The 20,400-nt window shown below is 40.0% G+C and overlaps 1 protein-coding gene across 4 annotated transcripts in view; it reads left to right on the top strand.

The window, feature by feature from the left end:
• The window catches only part of BRWD3 (bromodomain and WD repeat domain containing 3), an 86,987-nt gene extending 71,407 nt beyond the window's left edge, over positions 1–15,580 (top strand). For 2 of the 4 annotated variants that reach the window (XM_030574305.1, XM_030574307.1), the window contains 6 exons: positions 707–847; positions 1,459–1,611; positions 3,538–3,701; positions 7,459–7,556; positions 7,977–8,135; positions 11,172–15,580. In XM_030574305.1, the coding sequence (XP_030430165.1) occupies positions 707–847; positions 1,459–1,611; positions 3,538–3,701; positions 7,459–7,556; positions 7,977–8,135; positions 11,172–11,947 (1,491 nt within the window). In that variant the 3' untranslated portion in view covers positions 11,948–15,580. The remainder of the gene's footprint in view (positions 1–706; positions 848–1,458; positions 1,612–3,537; positions 3,702–7,458; positions 7,557–7,976; positions 8,136–11,171) is intronic. The other 2 variants (XM_030574306.1, XM_030574308.1) reach the window with 2 other exon arrangements.
• The last annotated feature ends 4,820 nt before the right edge of the window (positions 15,581–20,400 follow it).

Below are 20,400 nucleotides of genomic sequence, written 5' to 3' on the forward strand. Positions count from 1 at the left end.
TTAGGGTCTAATCCTACAAAAATTTAACTTTACACAGGCCATTGTCAGTCAGACTGCTTGTATGTATTAAGTTTAAGCACATGTGTAAGTGTTGGCAGAATCAGGACCTTATATTACTATAGAAATAATTTGATGGTTGCTTAGTGGCTGTTACTGTCCTGATGCTTTGTATAGCTGTACAAAGAGCATTAACCAACAATATGCAAGCTATTTGTGCTGCTTCAGTCATGGAAGTGGACAGAAAAATATTGAATTTTTTTACGTTATAAATACATACTATTACTAAATTAATGACCATGGAAAGCTGCCTCTATTACATGTAATAGATAAAAGTTTAACTCTCAAAAAGCAATTATTTTCCTATGGTAATTAATGAGCAACTTTCCCTTAAGCCAGTAAGGCATTGTGGCCTTTCTGAAATATACAAAGCTCTGAACCACAGGTCTTGGCAACTAAAATGTTGTGTGGATATTGAGTTGGGTATTTTTATTATTAAAAGAGAAAATGCATTCTTCAGTAAATTGCATAGTCCATACTGTTATATCACTCAACTTTTGTTGCATGTTTTTAGTTATGGATTTCAATTTTGAACCATTCTCTGAGCACATTGATAGTAATTTAAAGCCAAGACCAGTAGATACGAAAACCTTTACACTTTAAAAGTTATTAAAATACAACTTTTATTTTGTTCCCTTAAAATCTTCAGGTAAGACGACCAATAAAAAGGCAGCCCTTCAAAGCAAGCCCTGATGCTTGGAAAGAACAGTGCAAGCAGTTGTTAAGCCTAATATATGAACGTGAGGACTCCGAGCCTTTTAGACAGCCAGTTGATCTCTTCTCCTATCCTGTAAATATATTTCAACTTTCTGTAATTAAAAATCATTCTTATCATAATATTTCAGTCTTTTAAGAATTCATATATTCTTCATGCTGCTGGATACATTACTGAGCTCCTCTTTGTCAGTCACAGTCGGTCGTCTTTCGTGAGTGCTAAATTAATTCCCTCAGAGAAAATGAGGGACCCGTAGCCTTGGATTGAGCAGGAATAGGGCCACCTTCTTCAGAGAGCTCAGCCAGTGCGCTTCAGACTCTCCTGTGGTTCCTACATCTCACGATCTCTTGAGCAGAGACTGCCAGACACATTCTATTAGTGCTCTTTGAATGGAAGAACATGGATTAGCCCATTAAACTCATTTTCACCTCTGATGGAATGTGAACCCTTGAGTGCCAGCAAAGCCCCTTGGAATCTGTAAATATGAGTCTTGTAGCTAGAAGATTTAAGTTTCTAAAACAGAGTTTGTGAAACAATTCGATTATTTTGTGGGTTAGGATAAATTTGAGAGCTATTGGACTGTACAGGGACATGAAGCAAAACACATGTAATGTTTACTTAACCAGTTCATGGCAGCTAGTGATAACTTTACCTAGTTGTTAATATTACATACGTTATTTTTGTAGGACTATCGAGATATTGTAGATACTCCAATGGATTTCAGCACTGTGAAAGAAACTTTGGAAGCAGGAAATTACACCAATCCTCTGGAATTTTACAAGGACGTTCGCTTAATATTCTGCAACTCTAAAGCTTACACACCTAATAAAAAGTCACGGGTAAGTGATTAAAATGTGGATACGTGATGTCTCAGGCCATTTCTGCTAAGATCTTCAGTCACACTTTCATATAAGGAATGAATGGCACTTGGAATGTGCAGATCGAGGTTGTAGCATAATATTTTTAAATATAAATGAACAGTGTTTGTCATTTTAAGGACCTAGGATGATGATTCCCCTTTGCAAAGCGCTCCCAGAACATGCTTCAGGTGACTGTCTCAGTTTCTTGAAAACTTTCAGGCACAACATTCACAGATACTGTAGTTATAGCTAGATCAGTGGTTCTCAAACTATGTACCATTGTGGGCCGCATCCACACGCTATATATACTACCTGTATGGATCTTAGGATGTCACATGGGCTGCAGCGCTGTGCTGATGGGGACACAAGTGGGCCATGGGTTGAGAACTACTGATCTAGATATTATAGGTATATCTACACTGTAGGAAAAACCCATGGCAGTGAGTTGGAGAGCCTGGGTCAACTGACTTGGGCTCATACTGTGGGGCTAAAAATAGTAGTGTTAATACTGTATATATCTGGAACATCATCAATGTTGTAAAGTTACCCAGACTGGCAGGTGTAGTTACTAAAACTACTTTTAATTCATCTGTTGTCACTGTCTAAAGTTGGAGCTGTTTTTGTTCTGGTAATATATGCGAGAGCTGAAAGTCAGTAATGTTACTGTGATTCCAGAAGCCAAGCAAAACCAATGTAGGCATGACTGTTAGTAATGCAGGAAAATAATGCATATTAAAAAAACAGTGCCCTTGTCCCGGCACACTCATTTAATGCCACCATTTAACATACTTGGAAAGAATGCCGGTTCCCATTTCAGGTACCTCTGCCATGTAGGAAATAGCCAGGCCCGTTTGTTTACTTGCCGCTTCTGCAGATTCGGCTGATCATAGCTCCCAGTGGCCACAGTTCACTGCTACAGGCCAATGGGAGCTGCTGGAAGTGGCGGCCAGTATGTCCCTCGGCCCGCACCACTTCTAGCAGCTCCCATTGGCTGGGAGTCACGATCAGCCGAACCTGCAGAGGCGGCAGGTACACAAACCAGCCCAGCCTGCCAGGGACTTTCCCTGCACAAGCAGTGGAACAAGTTTGGGAACTAATGATCTAGTGCACTTTGAATTCACATTCTACCTTAACATGCACTAACTTCCCCATATAGACAAGCCCTTAGAGTCTCAAGTGTTCTCCTCTTTTTTCTGGTGTGGAGGAAATTACTTCACCCTTTCTTGGGGTAAAGCTTCCCCCCACCTCCATACAATCTGCTAGCCACTGTATATGGAGGTAAAGCTGTGGCTTCTCCCACTCTCCTCCCCTTCCTCTCCACTCACTCACAGTAGGGGAGTATCAGATGTACAGTCCCTGCTCTTCCCTCTTCGTGCCGGAGGCATGACCCAAGCAGCGCTAACTTGGCTGCTCAGAGGGTGAGATGCCTTGGCTATACTTACAGTGAATTTACCAGCTGTATTGGGGCTAATAAAAAAAATCTATCCTTTGATTAAATAGGCTGAACTTGACTTCATGCAAAAAAAGAAAAGAAAAAATGATGTTCAGTTTCACTTGAGACTTTGGGAGGTTTAATGAATTGTTTTCACCCTTTCTTAGTAGGGCTACTCCCAACTTGTTTATCTAGTTTGTCATCTATTTGGCTTGTACAATAAATAAGATTGATTATATTTTAAGACATAAACTCTGAAATACTTCATTCTTGATTTCTATAGCTAGAATACAGATGACTTCCATATACTAGTACATGTGTTATGATCTTTCCAGTTGTCTGTCGGTATGGATTTTGCTTTTGGAATATTGAGGTTGATATATTTCTGTGAATCTTTACAATGTTATTTTGCTTGGAATTGATCTCCACAAGTTAGAGGAATCAGTAAATATGGCCATAATTTCTTTCTCCAGATCTATAGCATGACGCTTAGACTATCTGCCTTATTTGAAAATCATATTAAAAACATCATCTCTGAATACAAGTTGGCCATGCAGTGTCAGAAGAGGAATAGGCAACACTATCGAAAACGACTAAGGAGCAGTAGTAGTTCGCCATCTAGTAGCAGAGCATCCAGGTAACCTTAATAATGAAACTCTCTATCTGCATTGTGAGAGGGTAGATCACAGAACCGCCCCCCAACCCCAGGAGCTGCCACCCAATGTGCCAAGATTACTTCTACCCCTGCTTTCCCTACCAGCTCAGGACTCCAGCACCCTGTCTTGCTGAACCAGACACTCCCGTATGCTCCAACAAAGACCCAGGATCTGAATTACTTATTCCAAAGCTGCAGGTTTCCTGAAAGCAGCTCATAAAAGCGTGCTTGTCTTTAGCACTCAGACGCCCAACTCCCAATGGCATCTAAACCCAAATAAGTCCATTTTACCCTGTATAAAGCTTATGCAGGATAAATTGTTAGCCCTCTGTAACACTGATAGAGAGAGAGATGCACAGTTGTTTGCTCCCCCGGGTATTAATACATACTCTGAGTTAATTTAATAAGTAAAAAGTGATTTTACTACATACAGAAAGTAGGATTTAAGTGGTTCCAAGTAGTAACAGACAGAACAAAGTAAGTCACCAAGCAAAATAAAATAAAATGTGCAAATCTATGTTTAATCAAACTGGATACAGATAATCTCACCCTTAGAGATGCTTCAGTAAGTTTTTTTTCCTCAGACTGGACACCTTCCAGGCCTGGGCACAATTCTTTCCCCTGGTATAGCTCTTGTTCTAGCTCAGGTGGTAGCTAGGGGATTCTTCATGATGGCTCCTCTCTCCTTTGTTCTGTTCCACCTCTTTATATATCGTTTGCATAAGGCGGGGATTCTTTGTCCCTCTCTGGGTTCCCACCCCCTCCTTCTCAATGGAAAGACACCAGGTTAAAGATGGATTCCAGTTCAGGTGACATGATCACATGTCACTGCAAGACTTCATTGCCCACTTGCCAGCACACAGGTATACAGGAAGACTTACAGGTAAAACACAGCCATCTGCACACAATGGTCCTAGTTAATGGGAGTCATCAAGATTCCAAACCACCATTAATGACCCACACTTTGCATAATTACAATAGGCCCTCAGAGTTTTATTTCACATTTCTAGTTTCAGATAAAAGAGTGGTACATTTATACAAATAGGATGATCACACTCAGTAGATTCTAAGCTTTGTAATGATACCTTACAAGAGACCTTTTGTGTGAAGCATATTCCAGTTACGTTTTATTCACTCATTAGCATATTTTTATAAAATTATATAGGCCTGGTCTACACTACTCATTTAAACTGATTTTAGCAGCGTTAAACCGATTTAACGGCGCACCCGTCCACACTACGAGGCCCTTTATATCGATACAGAGGGCTCTTTAAATCAGTTTCTGTACTCCTCCCCAACGAGAGGAGTAGCGCTAAAATCGGTATTACCATATCGGATTAGGGTTAGTGTGGCCGCAAATCGACAGTATTGGCCTCCGAGCAGTATCCCACAGTGCACTACTGTGACCACTCTGGACAGCAATCTGGAGTCGGATGCACTGGCCAGGTAAACAGGAAAAGCCCCGCGAACTTTAGAATTACATTTCCTGTTTGCCCAGCGTGGAGCTCTGATCAGCACGGGTGGCGATGCAGTCCCAAATCCAAAAAGAGCTCCAGCATGGACCGTACGGGAGATACTGGATCTGATCGCTGTATGGGGAGACAAATCTGTTCTATCAGAGCTCCGTTACAGAAGACGAAATGCCAAAGCGTTTGAAAAAAATCTCCAGGCTACACAGTGCTGCATGACAAGCATAACGGAAAGCCAAAGAATCAAATGGACGCTCATTGAGGGAGGGAGGGGGTACTGAAGACTCCAGCTATCCCACAGTTCACAGCAGTCTCCGAAAACTATTTGCATTCTTGGCTGAGCTCCCAGTGCCTGTAGGTTCAAACACATTGTCCGGCATGGTTCAGGGTATAGCTCGTCAATTTACTCACCCCCATCACGTGAAAGAAAAGGGAAAGAAATCGTTTCTTGACTTTTTTCAGTGTCACCCTGTGTCTACTGAATGCTGGTGGTAGACGCGATGCTGCAGCATGAAGAGCAGTATCCGCTCCTCTCCCCTTCCTGGTGGCAGATGGTACAATATGACTGCTATTTGTCATCACAATCAGCCCGTGAGTGCTCCTGGCTGGCCTCAGGTGAGGCTGGCCGGGACGCCTGAGTAAAAATAGGAATGATTCCTGGTCATTCCCAGTAGATGGTACAGAACGGCTGGTAACCGTCCTCATCATAGCAAGTGGGGACTGAGCTCCATCAGCCCTCTCCCTTTCCTGTGTCAAGAAAAGATTCTGTCCTGCCTGGACTGTCGTAGCAGCGGTAGGCTGCCTCCCCCTCATTTTATCTCACTAACAAGTCACTGTTTCTTATTCCTGCATTCTTTATAATTTCATCACACAAATGGGGGGGACACTGCCACGGTAGCCCAGGAAGGTTGGGGGAGGAGGGAAGCAACAAGTGGGGTTGTTGCAGGGGTACCCCCATGAATGGCATGCAGCTCATCATTTTTGTGGGATCTGACATGGAGCAGCTGTGCTGTCTGATACACTGGTTCTCTAGTACACTTGCCCCATATTCTAGGCAGGACTGACTCTATTTTTAGAAACCATAAAGGAGGGATTGACTCGGGGAGTCATTCCCAGTTTTGCCTTTGCGCCCCCGGCCGACCTCAGCCAGGGGCACCCATGATAGCAGCAGACAGTACAGGACGACAGATAACCGTCATCTTACTGCCAATTTACAATGGCAGCAGACAGTACAGAACGACTGATAACCCTCTCTGCTATCATGCAAAAGCAAACGAATGCTGCTGTGTAGCGCTGCAGTAATGCCTCTGTTAGCAGCATCCAGTAGATATACGGTGACAGTAAAAAAAAAAAACAAAAAAAACAAAAAAAACCACTGAACGGGCTCCATAGTTGCCGTGCTATGGTGTCTGCCAGGACAATCCAGGGAAAAAGGGCATGAAATGATTGTCTGCCGTTGTTTTCCCGGAGGAAGGAATGAGTGACAACATTTACCCAGAACCACCCGTGACAATGATTTTTGCCCCATCAGGCACTGGGATCTCAACCCAGAATTCCAAGGGGCGGGGGAGACTGCGGGAACTATGGGATAGCTACAGAATAGCTACCCACAGTGCAACACTCCAGAAATCGACGCTAGCCTCGGACCATGGATGCACACCGCCGAATTAATGTGCTTAGTGTGGCCGCGTGCACTCGACTTTACACAATCTGTTTTACAAAACCGGTTTATGTAAAATCGGAATAATCCCGTAGTGTAGACGTACGCATAGACTGCAATGTCACATGCATATTTTGAAATCCTCCGTTTTAGGGGGAAATAAATGTTCAGATAAGAAGGCAGTAACAATATGGCTTATTTTATAGTACAGTCTCTCCTGTGAGTGACCAGATTGAGAGTTTAAACACTGGAATTCGTGTGTAATCCTAGCAAGGGGAGGGGTGGTTTATAAAAGTGTGAAAGGAGCTGTATAAAAGCCATATTAATTTCTATAACACTTTAACAAAGCAAACTATATGTTCCTTTTAGGAAAGCAAGATAAAATCTTGTTCTTGAACAGTTGTATTCCTTTAATAAATTCCCCAATATTTTTTCTCTATTATATATTTTAGAGTACTACAACTATGTAATCTTTGAGATAGAAAATCAGATGCTCCATGTTACATTTAAATATCACACTTATACTGGTAACAGTGTTATATGTGGTTTTGTTTTTTAAGTCCTTTTGCATTAACATTTGTATATTTTTGGGGATGTCTCATATCTTCAGCCCTAAAGGGAAACAGAAACAAGTGAAGGTGCAACCTAAAATCAACCAGAATACCTCACTGCCTTTGACTAGGACTAGCTCTTCAGTTTCATCTCATGGTAAGTAGAATAAAAAATGGTGTACATGGCAGAACCAAATTCTGAAAACAGGAGTGCTGCCTAAAGTATTTCCACTGCTGCTTCCTAATAACTGCAATATGAAGAAAAGCTGAGGGGCATTTATTGCTGATCTTAAACAAACTCGTAGTCCTCTATCAAAGGCTAGTATCTAATTGCTGTATAATTAAAGATTTTGGTTATGTGAGTATGTTTGGCACAGATTACATGCAAACTAGATACACCCATCAAGTTCTTGGTAAGTTACTAGTGTATCAAAAATTTGGTTTCCTCTGCATTAGTTAAAGAAAAGATTGAGCCATTTTGGACCTTTGAAATCTGATTGTTTGCACTGTGCCCTAGCACGTCAGTATAAGGAGAGGTTAAGGAAATCGTTTGAGGTTTATGCTGTCCTGTTTTAAGTTTCAGATACTACAGAGGAGGCTCTGGGTTCAGCCATTGGTGAAGAAACTGAGGGCCAGCCATCCTCATCTGGGTTAAATACACAGAACCGAAGTGGAAATAACATTGATCCAGGGAAAAATAGACTAGTCAGGAGTAAATCCACACCAGTTAAACAAGGTTGGAAGTTATATGCTTTCTGTGGATGATTAATTTTACTAGAAAAGAAATCTGCTTCTGGTATCTATGAACTACTGTACACAAACACTTACTGCACTGCAAGCTATGGTATAAATCTATAGTTCTCCAGTGTGCTCCTCAAACTCCATGAGGACTATGGTCACCAACTTTCTAATTGTTTAAAACCAGAGACCCCTGCTCTCTCTTCCCCCAAGATGCCCCCTCCTCCCCTGCTCACTGTCCCCTCCCAGGAAGCTGGTGTGATTGAGCAAGATGGTGCTGAATTTTGAGACTTAGAACAGTGTGAGAAGTTTAAAAGAAGTGTTTGCTCTTTGCCTTTTGGAAAACTTAGTCTTCTCTTACTTGATACCTTTCTACAACAAAATTCTCCACTGAAAAATCATGTAGAAAAAACCTCTAGCCTTAGGAGCGTTCATTAAATGTCTCATCTATTCTGTAGGCAGGCTTTCCTCACGCACGTTTTCAGGGACTTTTTTTATTTTTAAAAGAGAAGCCTGATTACACACTCAAATGAAGCAAACATAATGAACTGATTCGGTGCGGTATTATACAAATACATATGGACATTTACCCAATGTGCACGTATTTTCAATTGTGTCCTAATGCTTAGAGCTTGTCTATATTTGTACAACTTTTCTATCTTAACTAAATTAATGTTGAAGTCTGTGTAGTTAAATAGATGATACCCCCTAATGTAGATGCACTTCAACCCATTTAATCCTTGTTTAGCATGTACTAGTAAACTATTACATCAAATTAAACTGATTTAAGTGAGGGTTAAACACATTTAAGTGCATCTACATTAAGTGAGATGTAGCACTGCCACTAATATCCAAAAAAAAGTTTACAGATTTTCCTATAACTTGGTTAAAAGCCTATCCCACCTCTTTTCTATGTGTTAGATACCAAATGGTACAGGAATGTGAGTTTTTTCTTGGGGTGAAGGTGAATGAGAAGTTCCACAAACTTAGAAGAGGCAAGTTTCAGCTGTACAAACAAGAATGCCTCATATATCAAGATCACGCCAAACAAACCTGGCAGCATATGTAATGCTGCTATAAAATGCAGCAAACCATTTGCCAGGGTACTGCTAACTACCAGGCCCATTTTCCATACTCCTGATCATCTCGTTTCTGTTTTAGTCTCTCTAAATTTGGTACAAATTTTATGGCTTTTGGCGTACTATGCACATTAAGATTTGTTTTTGTAGAAATTAAGTCTTTTTAGGTGTCTAAATAGTTCTTTGAAAAGCTGGGAAATGATTTTTGGCTGTTTAAGAAAGTATTATAATTGAAGTCAAACTTATTTTAAAAGCTGTCGCTAGAATAGGCATCTCAGAATATTGTTTGACTAGAAATGTATTAATCGACACTCTTGATAACACAGAAAAGTAGCCGTGCCCTACTTCCCAAGTGTGTGTTGGGGGGTGGGAGCAGTAACTGGCATTGAAGGGTGCTGGTACTGTAGGGGCACTAACTGGTATTGAGGGGGGAACGCTGTATGTGGGCACTAGAATTTTAGGGAGAGCAGTAAGTGTCACTGAGGGGGTTCTGGGGGTGTGGAGGGAGCAGTACATGTCATTGAGGAGGGGTATGGGAGATGACTAACTGGAATTGATGGAGCATGCTGTGGGTGGGGGCACTAACTGGCAGAGAGAGGGCGGTGGAATTGGGGGAACCATTAACTGGCAATGGTGGGGTGGGGTGTGTGTGATGGGGCTGGGGAAATCGGGCCACAGTGGGCTGAGGTCGGTCCCCAGAGCAAGAGGCCAGGGCAAGAAAATGAGGGCACAGCGGTGCAGATATGGGGGACAGACAGGATCTCCCCTCCGGTAGTGGCTGTGCCAGTACCTCTCTCTCCACACGAGAGGCTGGAGCTGGGTCTGGGAGACAGCCAGTTCTCCCCATTAGCATCTGAGTAGCTGCCGCTCTTCCTGCCATCTTGGCGTAGAGGCTGATCACGGTTACTCTGATAAATGGACTTTTAGTGTCCAGTCAGCCATGCTGACCAGACACTGCCAGGTCTGCTTTTTGATTGGACTTTGTGGTAGAAAACTGGACACCTGACAACCCTAGAGTGAACCCTGTACTGAAACAGTTACCTAGTGGGCTTAAACCCTGCTGTTTCAAACAGCTAAATGTACTTGTGATCTCTCCACCTGAGTACAGTATTAAATTGAGCTTATTTCCCTGCTTTGTCATGTTTCCAGACACATTTTTTACAATTCTGAAATCTGTTATCTAAACTATGGGATAAATGTTCTCCAAAGATTCAACCAACACCCCTAAAATGTTGCCAAGATGGGAAAAGTTGATAATTCTCAAAGAAAGTTAGGAGTTTCCCAAAGGCTTTTAGGAAATTGCTGACATTTTATTTGGCATGTTAAAGCTGAAGAGAAGGGAAAAAATATTTTGAAAGTTGAACAGAAATGTCCTGACTAGCTCATGGCTTTTTTAATCAGAGGTTACACAGTGGTTAGAATTTTCACAGGGCTATGCTGGAACAGGTATAAGTGTTTCACTCTTCTGAAACTGTCAAAGGGTACACACATCTGTGTGAACATATGAATATTTTTGTAAATAAAATTGCTATCATATTAAGGTGCACTTATAAAAATGTGTTATTTATTATGGGGTAGGGCTTCACTTTTCCGGCATTAATGTAATTTTTCAAACTTCACAAGCAGCATATGTTAACTGTGAAAGGAGAAACATTTTAAGCCCCAACACAGCAAAGGCGCTAAAGCATGTGCTGAGCTTTTCAGTACCTAGTAATCCCATTGATTTCAGTTGGACTACTCGCATGCTTAATATTAAGTATGTATTGAAATGCTGATTGGGGCCTTACAGAACAGATGTTTGATGAGGGCTGATAGCACAAGGTATTTGAGAGAAATGTAAATTTTAATAGAAAATCCTTTTTATATTTGAAAAGAATTTTTCCCTTGAACTGCAGCAGTTCAGATTTAACTTTTTTACACTGTTAACAAGTGCTTTGTTTTTTGTGTTTGTTTAGATCAGTCTCTTGATGGACCACTTACAAATGGTGATAGCAGAGAGCCTCGGATAGCAGTTAAGCGAAAGTTAGTAAGTGCCTCAGAAGAGGAGGAACACCTAGAGGAAGAGGAGAAGAAGAGAGAATTAAAAGAAAAACCTGGTTTATCTTCATCAGAAAGTGGCGAGTCAGAATCCAGTTCGAGCTCTGAAAGCAGATGTGGCTCTGATTCAGATTCTGAATCAACCTCTAGAACAGATCAGGATTACATTGATGGAGATCATGACTACAGTAAAGTTGTGCAAACTAAACCCAAAAGAAAAATTAAAAGGAAAATTGCTAGTGGGAAAAGAAACTGGCAGGGCAGAGGAACAGGGAGGAGAGGTAGATGGGGCAGATGGGGTAGATGGAGCAGAGGGGGAAGAGGTGGCAGAGGAGGAAGAGGAGGCTGCGGCAGAGGAAGAAGAGGAGGCAGGGGAGGAAGAAGAGGCAGAGGAGGTAGAGGAGCTTCACGAGGAGCAACCAGAGCCAAACGTGCACGAATGGCAGATGATGAATTTGAGAATCTGTTTGGCGGCCGATTTGGCGAGAATATGTTTGGAGGACGATTCAGTAGGCCACCACGAATTAAAACAAGGAATGAAGGCAGGAGAACTGTTTTATATAATGACGATTCAGATAATGACAACTTTGTGCATACCGAGGATCCTCTGAATCTTGGTACTTCCAGATCGGGCAGGGTGCGGAAAATGACAGAAAAAGCCAGGGTCAGCCATCTCATGGGATGGAATTATTGACAGATAAACATCTTTGAAAAATTTCAAATGAACTTCCAAGGCCTTCTACTGCAGGGATTTTACCAGAAAATCTACCAAGCAAGTTGTGGGGGGACTCCACTCACTTTCTACAGTGGTGCTTTCCATTATGCCAGTAAACATTTGTTTTAAGACTTCAGATTGCCACACTTCATTGGTCAAAAACAGCCTTACCTAATAGGCCTTAAATTACAGAAATTCTTCCCCACGCACTACAAGTTCATTTTGTTTCAAGGAGCTTCCAGCTTCTCAATAATAGCATGACCTTTTGAATCATGATTATGAAATCTCTCCCTTCTTTTGTTTTTTTTGTATTATAGAAATAGCACCTTCTTACAGAGTTTTTATATGGTTTGTCATAAATCCTTATACACAGTAATAATTATAACTTTTGCACAATACACCAATCCTAAAGGCAGCTATAAAATGTTTACCGTTTCTATATTGTAAGAAGGATCTGGATTATTTTAATCTTCCCAGGCCAAACTTTCATGAATTGTGCTGAACTGAAGTATGTTTGTACTACAGTTTAGGAGGGTTTGAAATGCTTTCTGTTGGTTTGTAATTCGTGTAAAAAGTGAGAAAAGGGTTGGTGCCTTGTAAATATGTAGCAAACCTTTGATGTGGTGTGTCCTAATGTGTGCATTAACTTTATTAAAAAGAGAATACTTGAGAAGTATGAATATCTAGACAGAAGGTGCCAAATGCAAAAGTTACTTGCATCTATTTTCTTTTTGTCGTCTCATATTTTTATAACATTGATAGAGATTGTGCAGCAAAGGGTTAATGTCAACATTTGAAAGGTTTCTCCTCTTCAAAGCATAACATGTCTTAATAGTAGCTCAGCTACCTCTGTTTACAACTAGTGGAAACTTAAAAGAAAATGTTATTTTGCAGTGCTTATTGAAGAAGAGGCAAGAATGAGTATAGCAGGGATGGAATTGCTCAGATTGTGAAGTAACCATTTCTTCATCATATTGACACTCTGAAACAAACCTTAATGTAGCCATCTACGCTTTCACAAGCCTAATATACTTTTAGCAGATGGTAATTTGTTGGGCAAACAGCCAGTAGACACTCTCACATTTCTGGTATTGTTTATTCAGTGAAAGTCTGTGTTCTGTTTTTAATTTGATTATTGAAACATTCAAAGAAACCTAAATTGAGCTATCGTGTCTCTACTGGCTACTCATATTTTTGTATCATTACTGATAAGTTTCCATTCATATCATTGACAAGAGTCCTTGTAGCTCAAGCTTCCAGAAGAGAGTTCACATTGTACTGTACTCTTAGCTTGTAAATGTTGCATTGAAAAATAATAACTTGCAGACTAAGGTAATTCTGGCAGTAATACAGTATGCAATGCTATGAGGGAAATGTAGGGTTAGGAGATTACTCTGTATCTTGCTCTTCAGACTGACTGACTGGCTGTGTTTTAATTAATTGTAACATGCTTGTTCTTGTGGAGTGAGAAGGAGAGTTGCAGCCTTCTACTTTGTAGGGTCCAGTTAAGATTTGTGGGACTCTGTCATGTTACACCAAGGAAGAGACACCTAGCTGACATCTCTAGCTGAGTTGAGCTAGTGAGTCATTGATTACATATGGAGAAAAAGGGATGAGAGAGGAGGTTTGGAAATTGAAATAAATGAGGGATGCAATTCTGAAATTTCTTCCTCAGTGTGCAACTTTTATCACTTTGTCAATAATTCTGGAAAACCTGGGCGGGGTGGGGGAAGGAATAGTGAAGTGTATATTCTCATACATAAATAGGTTTGGTTCTGGCCTTTTTTCTATGACAAACAGCAGACTGATCACTCTTTGCAACAGTTCTAGTCAGGTGAAAGATAACTGGAACAAATGCTGTGACGATCATCAGGCTTGGGAGTGGGGAGACGAAAGCAGTCTAAGTAGTATATGATAAAGATCTGAATTTATGGTACAGTAAAAATCTCTCAAACTTTTTGTTACAGTCATTGTCCTGATTATGCCAAAACTAATTTCTGGGCATGACTCAGATGTTCCATTTAACAAAGAAATGGATACAGAGGATCTCCTAGCGCTGTATTGGGCTTTAAAATACAAATGCCTGTCCTATCATTTCTTACAGTATGTATTCTTCCCTAGAGTTATTGGTCCCCATATCTATGTAATCAGGAAAAGCATGGATATGTCAGTTCCTAGACATAACCATATACATTCTAGATCAAAGTTCTTTTCAACCAGTATAAATACTAAGATTCCTATGCTAAAGTCCTGAGATTCTGAAGAAATGCTATTCATATGTTTCTGGCTGGCTGAAGCTGTAATTATTAATTTATTGGGGGGGAGGGGGAGGAAAAACATGGATTCCTGAAAAAATCATGATTTCCTAAGTTTAAATGTATTTTTAGCAACAATTAGAATAAGAGTAAATATGTTCTTAAATGTATCTTTTATATGTAATGAAGTACTGTGAAGATAACAGTAAAACGGCACTTTGCTGTGGTGTAAGTATTAATCTAAAATGTGTTGTGATTAAGAGCCAGACAGCAGGGTGTGCTAGAACAACAGATCTATTACTTATTGTAAAGAATATGAGGATTTTTTATTTTATTTTATTTTGTGCATGAAAACCTTTTTATAAGCCTGAAAGAAATAACTTATATTTTTGAATGCTATTTTTACTTGATTTCGTATCTGGATTTTTTTTTCCAATTTAAATATTTGATTTCTCTCGCAGCCTCATTCTGTGGATGAATTATAATTTGTAATAAGTTGGACACTTTTTTTTTTAACTCATACGTTAAATTCAATTAGAAGCTACTTACTTAAAGCTGCATAACGCTTGATTTTACCCTGACAGCTGCAGCAGGAGCAATGAAACAAGAATAGCCCTTGCACCAAAAGGGTTGCAGCCCAGTCCTTCAGACCCCAATCCAAAACTTCTGTGCCCATGTAATGCCTCATTGAAATCAATGGGTTCCGTGCAGGCACAGAGCTCTGTCCACGCTGAGTTCATTGCAGAATCATCAGCATTGACTTTATTCATACAGTTTTAACCAAAAGTAACTTCTGTTTGTATCTACTCTTTAACACTTGTGTATGAAGGTGAATTGAGCATATATTTAAGATACAAATGGCTAACAACATCCGTAGTCGGGCTGTAGATTGCTGATATTTAGTTACTATTTAAATACCGGTGCTTCAAGACTTTCTCCAGGAATAGGTATGAATGAATGGTCTCACTCCCTAGTGTCAGCAGTTTGAGGGCATCCCGTTACCAGGCTTAGGAAACAGGATTGCAAATAGAGCCACCAGTCAGCAGTTACATGTGATTTGTGGGTGTTGGAGGGTTCCTTTGGCCCCCACCACCAACACACTTTCAAGAGCAGGGAGCTGAATGAACATTTGTGTGTGTGTTTGATTCTTGTGTGTTTTGAATACTAGCTTACTACCTCTGGAGCACGCCCAGCTCCTGCAGGCCCAGGGTACACAAGCCCAAGCTTGGTCCTGAACACTGATATGCTGTAACTAGGCCTTCAGCCCAGTCCCACACTTCCATTTTGCCTCCCCTTATTTTGCATGTCTCTGCTCCGTCCCCTTCTGGTTTTGTGGCTTTGTTCCATCCCTTTTTCTTTCCGTTCTTTGTTTCTCTGTCCTCTCCTACGAGCCTGCCTGTGCTGCTGCTCCTGCACTCCATAGTATTCCCCACATTTGTGTCAGCAGGATCAGCTAGCTGCAACTTAAACTCTGATGCTCTTGCTGGGTCATTAGGAATACATTAAGTTCTTTCTCATTTGTCCACCTAACAAACCTTCCAAAAGTGGTGTTAGTAAATGAATAGAAATGTAGAAAGTTACTGGGCCTGATTCTCCATTGTCCTGCACTTTAGGTCTTCATTTACACCAGTGTAAACACTCAAATCAGAGCCAATACTGTTTTCACTCACTCTGAGGTAAAGGTACAGGCCAGTTCTGACTATTTGAATTAAAAATTTAGGCCTCACCTGGCCTGTATAAATTGTTTCATGCTATTATCTGAATTATCACATTTTCTTTATCTGAACGTGAGTTAATGTAACACCTGTAAAGCTCATGTGTTTCCTTTCTAATGTCTGAGATAGTGGGATTAGCATACAATTTTACCTGCACTTTGGAATATTCAGTTACAACACAGCATCACAAAAACCAATCAGCATGGTATATCTTGAAGGTTTAGGTTATCTCTTTATTTTGGGGTGGGGGGAGTTTTTGAAAATTAAATCTTTTATGGTACGTGAAACATTCTGAAATGCTGAAAATAGCTGAATAGCATTAGGCAATTACTAAAAAGTGTTTTCTCCATTGCCTTTAGTGTATGTATTTTTTGAAATCTTGGATTTTCAGTTGGATCTTTCAGTTGCAAGCAACCTATACTACTACTACTTTATTCAGGTTCTTACACATGAATCACTGTAGTATCTGATTTTAAGTTTCTCAGTCCCTTTTTTCATTTTGTGTCAATAGTCTAGAGGATTCATGGCTTTTTAGCTGTTATACTTAGGGCTGGTCTACACTAGGGGGGGAAATTGATCTAAGATATGCAACTTCAGCTACGTGAATAGTGTAGCTGAAGTCGAAGTATCTTAGATCAAGTTACCTACCATCCTCACGGCGCGGGATCGACGGCCGCGGCTCCCCCTGTTGACTCCGCTACCGCCGTTCGCGTTGGTGGAGTTCCGGAGTCGACAGGAGCTCATTCGGGGATCGATATATCGTGTCTAGATGAGACGCGATATATCAATCCCCGAGAAATCGATTGCTACGCGCCGATACAGCTGGTAGTGAAGACGTACCCTTACAGAGCATGAGGTGTACTTAAGCTTCCCAACGAAGGTTCTTCCATCTCAATATCACATCCTTTCTGATGTCTTACTTATCCCCACTTGTTTTTTGTTGTTGTTTTTAAAAAGAGTACAAACCTTACAAAATTACTCATGGCTATAGTCTGTGCAGGCTTGAGCCCTACAATAGCAGGGTCTTGCTAGGACACAAGTAAAGTGTATAAACTGAACTGTGTGAGGAAGTTAACTCAGACCTATGTGTATTTATATCTGCTTCACGTCTGTAATCCTCACTTTCAAACCTACTAACTTCACAAACTGCAAAGCAAAGATTAAAAAGGAGAGACATGATGGTATGTTTGCTTGAAAAAGAGAAGTATTAGGGGACTAATTCAGCTGAAAAATGAGCCATGTAGGAAAATTATCGGTCATATTTGTAATACAAGAATTGTAATATGTAAAAGAAAGGAGGCAAAATATTTACAGTTAGGAAACCAACTTGTTGGTGATTTTAGTTTAAGTTCTTTATACTGTTTGTTTTAATCAACTTCCTTTATGATTAAAAAATAAATGTAGACCTGGCTGTTTCTACTGCACATAAATATGAAAACTGTATAGTATATAAATACTGAAGAGAATTGAAGTCAGGTGTGTGATGGGTAAAATATCCATGTACAGTAATGAAACATTAAGGAAAGACAAATTAAAATGTATTGCTTCTGACAATGTTTTTGAGGAACTGATTACTAAAAGTGAGATGAATCTTGGCAAATATTTGAAAATATGGCTCCGAGATGTCTATAGAATGTGTCTGATGAACATTCCAAATCATACAGTATTAAAATGAGAAAATACATTTAACTAACTCAAGACTAATAATTCACCCTTAACCTCTGCAGATGATGACAGAGTAAACAAACCAGTTTTAGGTTAAGGATGTTATCAGCCTTAACTTAGTGTGTCCTACTATTGTTGGTCTGTATCACAACTTTAATGTTTTTAAGATGTACTTTTGTGTTTACATTTCTTGGTGTGTGTTTTTTTAAACTGTCACAGGAAGTTTTATAAAATGCTCATTATTTACTTGATAGACTGAAGGAGCAGTTAACAATCTACAGATAACTTTATGTTTAGTAATGTATGAAGCTGTCGTGTTATTACAAGTATGTATTATAGAAAATTACTGCTCAGGTGCGGTAGTTAACTTTCAAATATTAATATATCAGATGTTTACACATTTTTTAAAAAAACCCTCCTTTATGTATAGTAAGTAATAGCCTACAAAATTTTGGTTTACAAAGTTGTCTTTTTTGGTAATAGAAACACAAAGACCTGTTGGAAGCTTGTACATTTTTACTATGTTATGCTTCAGCCCACAGCAAATTTCTGCAACTGCTATGAATCCCTGAAAAATTAGATTTCCAGTGGAATTGCTGTCACAGCCTTAACTCTAGTATGAAAATGGTGCTTAAATACATATATATGCATGGATGTGGGTACCTCAAATCTGATAAGAGTGTTTAAATGAGAACTTCTAAGTTCAGCATTTGGTGCTGAAAATGCAAACAAACTAATGCTCCTGTTAGATAAGGACAGCCATGTTTTGTGAATTCATCATTAAATATTTTAACTTCCAGACCTATTAGAACAATTTCCGAGTCTCTTATAAATAAGAGGATAGTGCATACCTTCCTGGTTTCTGGGTGCATTAAACGTTTGTGAAACTAAGAGCAGGGCAAAAGGAAAGCACTTGACGTGTTAGAGAACGAAAGGGTCTGTTTGAATGCAAGATAAATTGGTGTTTCTGTGCTATGTGCTGTTACCATTCATAGAAGTTTTCTTTTGACGGACAAATACCCCACTTAGTTTTTCAAAATGCTTTCTCAGTAAGTGGCATTCACTCAACATACTCCTGTATCTAAGGCTGATTTTTTAATTTTCCCTAGGAACATTAATATAGGTTATTCATTCTTTACATAAGAATCATTACGCAGATTTCATTTAGAAATATCAGTTTTTACAGTTGAGGGGCTTGGAACAATGAAATAGTGCTGTCTAGCCTCGCTCATTTTGGTGTTCTTGACAGTTTAAAATACTCCACCAAAAATGCACAAAACTGATTTGAACTGACATGTCTATAGTTTCTGTATTGATTTTTTTCAAGGGGATATTTATGCCCCTATCTTCACATCCACTATCTCAGGTCCCTTTAAATGAATACTTCAGGGATTTTTAATGCCACTTGATGGCAGACCAAATGTAATATTTATATGCAACGAGCTGTTAGTTTTTGTATTGTAAAAATGTAAATTTGTAAAGATTTTTTTCTAGAGTTTTTTTGAAGTCACTTATGTAATTTAGGATGTTTCATTTTTCCAGCTGTGGGATTGTCTTAATAAAAAACGTAAATCTTACTTTGATTTTGCATTACTTATTAAACAGTTTAGACATTAAAAAGACAAGTGAACTAGTTAGAACTTTAAGCCTACCTAAAATTCACCTTTTGATTTAGCTCTGGATAATTCTACATTGAAGTTAGAGAAAATTGTTCTTTTTATACTGTAGTAATCATTGGAACATCGGTTGGTTGATGGAAAGCTCCCACATTCCTTATTTAAGGTCTTTGGGCCATACAGGATAAGCCAGGATGGAGGAAAGGAAATACGCCAGGAGTGGGAACTGATTATGTTCTTTGAATTTTTGTCAGCAGGAGGGGAGCAGACACTGGCACAGAAAGGGCACAGAATACCATAGACATCCGTGCTTCCTAGCAGCATTTTGTGCCCAGGTATTAATGGCAACTGCTTCCTCCAAGTCACCAGTGTGGAAGTTTTCCAATGTGGCAGGTCTCATGGTATTGGGCCCCTTCTTCCCCCGCAGCAGCCTGCAATTTTAACCAGCATTTCTCCCTCATTTAGGAGTGGAGAGTAATGCCGAATAGTTTGTTCCCCATGGAGCACTTGGCTAGTGGCATCTGTCAGGTCAGAGAAAGGAAACAATGCTGTGGAGCTGACCCTGCTCAGAAACATTGGGTCTGGGTCACCTCCGTTTATGGGAATGGAGGGGACAATCTAGCACTTTTTAATACCATTAATCTGAAAATTGCTCATTTAGGATGGAATTTGCATTGTAAAGCTTGAGTTATTTGGCTTCCTGTGGGGAAGCATGAAATGACTCGAGGAGATTAAATTCACCTGCAACTACAAAGCAGGAAGAGTAGGTCAGGAAGGGTGCATTGTAGACCACAGCCCGGGACAGTTATTTCTATCTCAGCCGGAAGGCAGGGCTCCTGACTTCCTCCATCCTCTCACAGCGACAACATGGTGTTATGTGATGAAGACAGCTTTGTGTTGGCTCCCAGCCCCAGGGTGAATTTCACATCTTATAGTGATATTTTGAGGAACACAGTGAGCAGAGCCCTGGCAGTGGTTTTAGTTTGCCCAGGTGCTTTTGGAAGAAAATTTTTAGCATTGTACCAGTTACAATTTAAAGCAAAACTGTGAAATACAGTTACTCTTAACATTGTAGTTATGTTCCTGAAAAATGTGACTTTAAGGGAAACAATGTTAAGCGAATCCATTTTCCCCATAAGAATTAATGTAAATGTGGGGGTTAGGTTCCAGGGAAATTTCTC

This window comes from Gopherus evgoodei, chromosome 9, assembly GCF_007399415.2.
Source record: "Gopherus evgoodei ecotype Sinaloan lineage chromosome 9, rGopEvg1_v1.p, whole genome shotgun sequence".
NCBI lineage: Eukaryota > Metazoa > Chordata > Testudines > Testudinidae > Gopherus > Gopherus evgoodei.